This window comes from Anarrhichthys ocellatus, unplaced genomic scaffold, assembly GCF_004355925.1.
Source record: "Anarrhichthys ocellatus isolate YVR2014 unplaced genomic scaffold, GSC_Weel_1.0 scaffold73, whole genome shotgun sequence".
NCBI lineage: Eukaryota > Metazoa > Chordata > Actinopteri > Perciformes > Anarhichadidae > Anarrhichthys > Anarrhichthys ocellatus.
The window spans coordinates 3,103-12,673 of record NW_022280103.1 but is presented as its reverse complement, the minus strand read 5'-3'; the positions used below and the strand labels follow the sequence as shown (position 1 = coordinate 12,673).

Below are 9,571 nucleotides of genomic sequence, written 5' to 3'. Positions count from 1 at the left end.
TATATATATATATACATATACATACATACATACATACATACACACTATTGTATCATTACAATGTTTGGTTTTGGAAAAAGACCCGGACCAATGTTGGAGACCTGGTCTAATGTGGTCTACATGTGAAAAAACGGACTGAACCCCCCCCCATGCATTTTCACAAATGAATAACGTTTTCACACCTCTGAAACTGTGCGGAAGCTAACTTCAGCGTCGTAACGCTGACGTAACGTAACGTAAAGCAAATGCCTGTGACCTGCTGTATTCGGGTAAAGTTACTATGATACGCAGTAACTTTACTTTTACGTCCACCAACCTCAACCAGCGACATTAATGTTTTCCATCAGTATCGTTAGCCTGAACCTGTGAGTCTCAAGAACTGTCCTCAATGTCTTCACATTGCATTAACTTGGGCTCTGTTCACTAGCAACCATTCCTCTAAAATGCTCCACATACACTCAAATCATTGCGGAGACGTACAACAAATAGTGGGAAGTCTCGTGACAACTAACTATGACAGAAGTGCAAGTCTGAGCTAAGCTAGCTCAAGTTTCTATTAGCACGTCAGCAGGTGTGCTATTTAAATAAATGCTGCAAACGCAAAAACCTCTCACCTTTCCTTCTGCATCAAATGGTTCATTGTAATCTTCTTCTGCTCCGGAGCCGGAGGTGAGGGCTCCTGGGTCCCAGTCTGGGTACGGGTTTGGAAAGGATCGCTCCTCCATCTCTGCCTCTGTAGCCGAGATCAGCTTCAGCCGCTTGGACACGTTATCTCCCATCGCTACGGTGGCTCAGCAGGGATAAAAAAAAAAGAAAATCCTCAGGCACACTGTAATAGGGGAAATAAGAAAACGCGTTTGAGAAAATGACATATCAAACTAAACCACAACAAAGTGACGTGAATAAGTAACAGGACAATTGGGAAGTGGTTATGAAAATGGGTTTTGATGGGTTTAAAGTTTGTCGCAGAGGCAAAATTATATCTGCTCCTCATTATACAAACGAAAGACGGAAAAGCCTTTATAACTATATAAATAACTATTCCTGTTAGCTAGAGAATGGCTTAGCAGCAATATGCAAAAGTGTAGAATAGTCTATAGGCTACTTTCATTTTGAAGAGAATAGAATGCTGTATGGCCATATTATTTCAAAATGCTAATTTTGTCGTCTGATCGTTGTCGTTTCTGAGGATATTCACGTCTTTGTCAGGATCAAAAGCACAATATTTGTCATTTCAGGTTCCTTATTGTTATTTAACCAGTATAGGCTAAATGATTTGGGTTGTGGTTCACATATTCAGACTATAAAAACACACGGTGCTTATAGGAAATCCGAAAAAATAAAAAGTTTGTTCAGCTCAAACTTTTAAATATATTACTAACAAATGTAAAAATAGAAAATAAAAAACAGCTAAAGCCATTGCCCTTTATTGAGGCACAAAGTTTAACAATTGAATGTAAAAAAACATTGGCTGACGAATGTCACCTTGAGCTCAGCTTTCCACACAGGCCCCGTAATGGTTAATATATACAATAAAATAAATACCAAAATATTTTAATGCTGAATTTTTAAATCCCTTCTTTTGTTTTGCTGGCTTTGTCTATATAGAACAACATGTGAAGATAAGATGAGAAGAATGAAATGCCTCAATGGAAATACAGAACAATTGTTGCTGCACTGTGGCTGCTGGATCAGTAGATTCCTAAAAAAACACTGCAGGTAATGACAGGTGGGGCCAGAAGCGGGCTTACCAAGAAGCAATGTGATCAAGCAGGCTATCCGATCAGCAGTCTGTGTAGTCCCCCGTGGTCTCTCTTCACAGCTTGTTTATATGGATCCTGGTCGGGGGGGGGGTTGCGGCAGCCTCCAGCCTCCCGGCAGCGTCTCTCAGCATCTCAGTGTTCCGGCAGCTTCTCCTGTTCTCCGGGGGAATGGAGAAAAAAACAAAAAAAAGCGGACGCCGCAGTCAGTCAGAGCATGCGGGCTACAGGCTGCCATGTGTCGCCGCATCACCGTGTCTGTCTCTCGGGCTCTGCTGCACCTCTCTGTGCGCGCCGAGTGCTGCCGATACTGATCTCTCTCTCTCTCTCTCTCTCTATCTGTGATCTGCCCCGCTGTGGTCTGCACAGAGAGTTGCGGAGGCAGATCACGGCCCAGCCATAATCCACCACCATACCCGCCTGTACTAGCCGGTACCCGTTGGCACTTGGCGGATCCAGGTCCAGACTGATGACAGATGGTGTTGGTGTGTGATACTGCCGGGATTAGGCAATATTGCCCCCCCCCCCTCTTTTTGCTTTTTCCATCCCTCCTGCTTTCCCTTTCGGTCACTTTCTCAGGCTGCCTATTGCATATATATCCTGTCATTGTAATTTTGAGTTACAAAACGTTGGGGATCTACCTTTAGTTAAACATATTCAGAGATTAAAACTTGAGTCATATTCTACGTGATTCCCCAAAAAGATGTAATACTTTTTCATTTTTTAGAAAGGAACACATTATAGCTTCATCTCAATAATAATATTTCAAGAGCACTTTACATAAATGCTTTCCTGATTCGCTTCTTTCCAAGCAGGCTGACCACTACAACAACTACTGAGATCAGAGCACTAATGGCCTTGGATTTTATTCTATTTCCTATATGTCCACACTTGCCCTGACAATATCTCCAGAGCAGAGTCGCAGTAATCCAGTCGAATATACAACAGAACACCTAAAAAGCAGCAGCCTGCCCTCCAGTGAGGCTCTCAGTCTCTTGTCTGGTCTCCTCATGTAACCCCACTCTCCATCAGAGGAAATGGAACGAGCGCTAGATGAATATCCTAAACGAGTGGGACTTATATAAGTATGTATAACGCCTCCTGTTTGTTTGCATGTGGCTGATATTCATTAAGTCCGACATGCTTGAAAAGGGAGAGTTGAGTGGAGGTATTTGGTTAGTTGCAATCTGGAACCTCACCACTAGATGGCACTAAATCTCACGCACTGCTCCTTTAAGTAAGGGCGACTCAAGTGTTGGCACTTGGAAGCTCTTTCCTGATGTAAGTCTATGGGGAAAAGGTGTTTTTGGGACCTAATGACATCATGTGACGAACCCAGAAATCCAAATTCCAGTTTTTGCGATGATGTAAAATTTGTGTTGAAGCCTGGCACTTTTTCTGGAGTCTTGGTAACACAGAGGCTAAACTCTGTATGACGATCGAGCTGCATTGTGAGTATTGACCATAGACTGTATTTAAGAAGTGGACGTAATTATCGTGACGTCACCCGTTTGGTTTGTGGACTGCCGTTATGAAACCTCGAGTTCGGCATTTCTGCCGTCACCATCTTGGACATCTTTGCTTTTTTGCGACCAATGAACAGAAGTTACCATATTTAGAATGCGGAGGAGTGATGTAGAGACACCGTATATGGCTCTCACAGTAGCCCCGCCCTAAAGCATCCCCTGCTTTATGGTCTGTGTGACTCTAAATGGACCATAATGTACTAAATGAACATCATGCTGTATTGAAGAAGACTTGAAACTAGAGATTGAGACCATAAACTCATGTTTACAATGTTTACTGAGGTAATAAATCAAGAGAGAAGTAGAGTCATTTTCTCATAGACTTCTATACAACCAGAGGAGTCGCCCCCTGGTGGACACTAGAGAGAATGCAGGTTTAAGACACTTCTGCATCGGCTTTACACGACAGAACCGGAGGTTGCCAAGTAGGTAGCACAAGGCCTAATCTCCCACCAAACTGTAGGCTCTCGAGATGCATCATGGGTATTGACAGGGAGAAGGAACGTGAAAAGCCGAAATCCTCTGCTGCATTGAGATTATTTTTAATAATTCTTTTAAATAAACAGTGCATCGTGAGTCAGACAATGTTATAGGAGTGCAGTAATAAATCAGCGGAGTGCTGTTTTAAGGTCAGGGAACAATAAGCCCTTTTCACAGCAGCCATTTTGACATGTAATTGCAGGGTAAACACAGGTGATTAAAACAAATTAATTATGGCTATGTTCCATTTAGGTGGGCTGGGGCCCTGGTATTGGGCTGTAATGGTTTTGACACTAAATAGAATGGGACCTTTATCAGTTTTATAAATGACACCTGTGTCATAGTAGGAAAAGCACACTTACTGAGAACACTAACGATGTCTCCATTCCATTCAAGTGTCCCAGCGAGAGTGACAAGTGAGTCAGCATGTACAAAACCGGGACCCTGCGTAAAAACAGCTAAATTGATTTCATTATTTACCCGTGTGCTTACCCTGCCGTGAAAAAAAACTTATTGTGTTCCTTTGTTGAAAGAAACCAACGTCAACAGTCTCTAGAAAATGAAATGCAAACAGGAACTCCACGACTCTCCTAACTAATGCTGTCGTTTGTCTTGTGAGGACAGTCTCCAGGAGCCTGTGCTGGTATCTGACTCACATGTGCACACACTTCATGAGACCACAGCAGACGACTAAGTAGAACAGAAATGTAGGCTAATTTAGCCCAAGGAGGTTGATGAAGGGGACTATAGAGAGCGAGTCACGTCTTTGAAACATCTGCTGGTTGAGCAATTAACACGGTTCACTTGCTGAATTTATATAGCATTCACCACATCCTACTATAAACCGAGTGCTATACTGCCGCTTTATATATATCGCTTTATACTGTGTCCCCCCCTCGATCCAGTTGATGACAGCACAGGGGGCAGTAATGATGCTCAATCCTCTTTCTCCACCTCCCTTATCTCCAGCTGGAAGCACTTCAATCTACTTTCCCCCCTGCATGACACATTACACAGGTTAAAACCACCGTTCAATTGTTCCAGACACTCCACATCTGTGTTGTCTGAATTCAACACTATTCATAGTCAGAGCCTGGCCTAACTTGACAATGACTGAAAACAGGGTGAAACTGCTAGCATGAATGCTTCAGTAGCAACAGTAGGACGTTTAGAACGTATGGTGCAGTTATTGGGGCTATTTCTTGCTCAACAAAACCTCACCAATCCCACCAACTAACCTATTCGACATATTTGGAGATGTTATCAGGTTTAGAAGGCGAGCAGTTTTTCACCTGTGCTTCCAGTCCTTTTGTCAAACTAGACCAAACATATGGTGAGCATATCACTAGAAGCGGAGAATTATGATTTTAGTGCATTTCTTTCACTAATATGACTCATTTAGAGTGACATTTGTAAGACTACTGACAAAATTGTGACATGAGTTATTATCATTCGCTCTCTTCCAGTCTTGCTCCAGAGGGAAAGGAGATCCATTCTCATCCGTGCTCCTCTGCCACTGACGATACATTTGTCTTTCATTTCCATAAGAACACACAGCTCTTGCGAGGCGATGGCCAGAACTGCAGCCTCAGCTTTTTCTCTTGCTGAGTGTGCGAACATGAGATGATGCCTTACCTTAGTAATCTCAAATATTTCTCTTATTTCCCGGCTAGACGTGACATCTGGGAGCGATTGCTGCAGTAATAGCATGAGAAATGTTAATTTTGCTGTTCTTGTTTTCAGATCTAGCAGAACAATGATTTGCAGATCAGATGGATGTGCTGGTAATTTGAGAGAAACAACAACAACGCAGAATTACGGCAGAGCTTCAAATTGCTCATTACCACGCTTCACTGAAGGCTAATGCGTCAGCCTGGCTTGCCAAGCACAACTGTGCCAGTGAGCACTTCAAATAGCGACTCGGTAAAGCTGTTGCTTTTTAAAAAATTTGAAATTCACATGATTCATTTTCATGAGGCAAGGCAAGTTCATGTGTATAGCACCTATCAACAACAAAGTGCTTTACATAAGGCATAAAAGGGTAAAACATGACATTAAAAAGTATTAATTATTAGGATTTAAACAGAAGAACAGAGTTTCTGGTTTGTTCCACATATGTGATGCATAGAAACTCTATTTTTCTAATTATGCAACAAATTATATACACATGCACTATATGAACTACTTAAAGCAGCAACAACAAACTGATGTGTTTCATACAGAACACTGCTGTCTTTAGTACTTTCTAAACCTTTTTAATTTCCTCATACAGGCTTCAGTGAAAGATTGTTCCAGTACAGAGCAAAAGGTGATTGCAGGACTAATGACGGACAGGTGAAACTGATCAGGACGGGGCAGATAATTAAAAAAGAAAAACTCACAAAGACAGGAAGTAGAACCAGGCGGTAACCTCCGGTTCTACTGAGTGAAGCAGATGCAGAAGTGTCTTAAAACTTTAGTTTTCACTACTGACCAGCAGGGGGCGACTCCTCCGCTTGCTAAAATAAGTCAGATTGTTTGGAAGTCTATGAGAAAATGACTCTACTTCTTTCTTGATTTATTACCTCAGTAAACATTGTAAACATGAGTTTATGGTCTCAATTCTTCAATACAGCATGATGTTCATTTAGTAAATTGTGGTCTATTGCGAGTAAAATAGACAGGAATAGCAGGGTACTCTTTAGGGCGGGCTTACTGTGACTGTGATCTCTACTAGAGATGTGTACAGCGTCTCTACGTCACTCCTCCTCATTCCAAATATGGTAACTTCTGTTAATTTGTCGCGAAAAAAACAACATGGCAACAGTCGTAATCCAAGATGGCGACTGTGAAATCACCGAACTCGAGTCTTCATAACGGCAGTCCACAAACGCCACGATGACTATGTCCACTTCTTATAGTCAAACCAGTAAAAGCTGCCAAACATGACACACGAGGAGTGAACTTTCATAATGAAACAGGAAACAGACTAAAGAAAGTCAATGTATTGGTATGGTAAGTGGGAAATGGACTTGCTATTTATAGAACACCTTTCTAGTCCTCAAAGCAGTTAACACCAAGTAAATATTCACCCATTTACACACATTTATGACTGAGATTGCCATACAAGGTGCCTCCTGCCCATCAGGATCGATACTAATGCTCATTCACACACACACAAGCAGAACGATGGCGCAGACTTAAGGAGCAATTTTGGGGTTCAGACACCTCCATTGTTGCTAGCAGATTGATTGATGTAGATATGTCATGATATTACTGGTTGTAATCTATCTCCATTTTACCCTCACTCGTCAACAAGACCCTGAGATACTTGAAATGCCTCACTTGGGGCAGTGACTCACGGCCAACCAACTGGATGCAATCCACCAATTTCCAGCAGAGAACCATGACCTCAGACTTGGAGGTACTAACTGTAATCCTGACAGTTTCGCACTCGGCTGCACACTGCCCCAGTGTTTGCTGGAGGTCACGGTCTGATGTAACAAACAGAACCACATCATCTGCAAAGAGCAGAGACAAAACTGAATTGATGACAAGGGACCCCTTGCTGAAAAAAATACATGCTTGTGCGGCTTTTTTAGGAGCGCGACCAGCATGATTATTCATACAACCCTAATCCAGAGGATATACAGTTATTGGAGCGCCATCTGCTCTGTCTGCTTCCTGACCAACCCTCAGAACTCCATGAACCCCAGACCGACACGCTAGCCTCCGTCCAGAGCTCAGAGATCTGATATGTGTCCCAGGGACTTTGTTTCATCGAGATGAGCTCATCCAGCCGCTGCCCTCACTCACTTTATTGTTTTTATTGTGGCGATGTTGAGTTATGAGGGTTACAAAAGCTGTAGCTCGACTGACATTTACTGTTCTCATGCAGACAACATCAAGGTGACTGCATTTTGCCTTTCAGGACTCCGCGCTGAGTTTTTACATACACGCAAGAGTGAAAAGATACAATTAAAACGGTTATTTGTACAATTTCAGTAAATGCATTTATTGTTTACAATTAGCATTTATTGGATATTTCTTCAATCATTCATATCAATGCAATATCGAATCTATGAGTCAGAAAAGATACTGTGGTAGACAAGCAATGCATACCACTACACATTACAGTTCTGCATGTGAAGATCAAAACCTTTCACTTTGGAAGATAGACCTTTCATTTTAAAAGTCTGCACTGCATTTTCATAGAAAGATGATCTTTGACTTCGACAGGCAAGTCAAATGTCCATGAAAAGGAATTTTCATATTGCAGAGATAAGAATGGAAGCAAGTGGCTGCCTGGAAAGGGGCAAAACACAATCAAAATATTCTACAGAGAAGAACAATTTACCGCTATAGAGTAGCATGTGTGGCTCAGGTTCTATCTGTTTGTCGGCACCTGGAAGTTGTTCAACGTCCTTCCAGATTCATATTTTGATTCCTGCTTACAGTCTTTCCATAATTGTGTCATCCTGATAGTCCATACTGTAATTGTATCATGTTGGTTATTCTTTACACAAGACATCTATTGCATTTGTGTCCGTCCTGGAAGAGGGGTCCCTCCTTAGTTGCTCTTTTTTCCATTTTGTGGGGGGAGTTTTTCCTTCTCTGAATAGAGGGTCTAAGAAGAGAGAGTGTTGTATGCTGTAGATAAGGGGTGTCAAACTCATTTTCACCCCAGGCCACATCAGCATCATGGTTTCCCTCAAAGGGCCGGTTATAACTGTAAGACTGTATAAATGTAACTACTCCTAACATATTGTTAAATAACTGTCTCTGCTTTTGATTATTGTTGATTCAAGTGTAAAAATATTGTACATGCAGTTATATAAATGTAAAATGATATTTAAGCACATTTCTGTTATTATAACATAAATCATTTTAATTTAGGGTTAAGAAACCCACATTACTCTGTCAAAGATCAAACTGTTGACGAAAATAACAGACAAATATCAAACACAAGTTATTACATTAACTTTGTTCAAAGCTATTTGTGTCACCTCTCTGCATCACTAATGTCCCTGCCGTCGTCCCGTGCATGGCAGCTACATCCAAGAGCTCCTCACAGAGTCAGGTCTGCCTTGAGCCTCTTACAAACACTGATAGATGATGTATCTCGTCTCTTAGCTAGCTGTGTTGTTAGATTGCTGCTAGTTCCTGAACTCGGTCTGCGCTGGTGTTTCTTCACAAACTGACATTTGTAAAAGTCTGTATCTGGTCGGAGCTCACCTGCTCACATACCTTTAGCGTGCACTGGGCTGTAGCTTCTGTAAATATATTCTGCTGTGATTGCACTCTGCCTTTTAATTCTTGGACAATTTTATGTTTTCCTTGGAGGCTAAATTTAGCTCCGTGTTTGGTGTCAAAATGCCGACGTGAATAGTATCCTTCATCACCGACACGCATCATAACACAGAAGACAGACCCGTTTTTCTCCCTGAAGCACAGACATGTATTCGCTTTCCCATCTTAAATTACATTTTCTTCCCTCTGCATCAATTTTTCTCTTCGTGGACATTTTGGGATTATTTGTCGATCTTTTTCAACTCAATCACTTGTTGGAAAACCTCTTTACGGGCTGTTCCCTCTCATGTCCACCTGTTTTTTAAAAAAAAAGGTAATAACTAATTAACCATATTGTTACCAAGTGACTGTTAGGAGGACAAGTAATCAATGTCCAGCCACGGTAATAATACTTCACAACATGCTATCTCATAATTTCAACTTTCTATCTCATAATTTCGACCATCTCAGCTGACTCCTTTCGACGCTAAGGAGTAGCGGCTCGACTCCAAGCTCCCTCCTGATGACCGAGCTCCT

At 41.8% G+C, this 9,571-nt stretch overlaps 1 protein-coding gene across 1 annotated transcript in view; it reads right to left on the bottom strand.

The window, feature by feature from the left end:
• lancl2 (LanC lantibiotic synthetase component C-like 2 (bacterial)) overlaps positions 1-2,205 on the bottom strand; it is a 27,258-nt gene extending 25,053 nt beyond the window's left edge. The window contains exons 1-2 of the mRNA XM_031873671.1: positions 1,752-2,205; positions 615-829 (exon numbers count right to left, since the gene is read on the bottom strand). Of these exons, the coding sequence (XP_031729531.1) occupies positions 615-779 (165 nt within the window). The 5' untranslated portion in view covers positions 780-829; positions 1,752-2,205. The remainder of the gene's footprint in view (positions 1-614; positions 830-1,751) is intronic.
• Between the last annotated feature and the right edge of the window lie 7,366 nt (positions 2,206-9,571).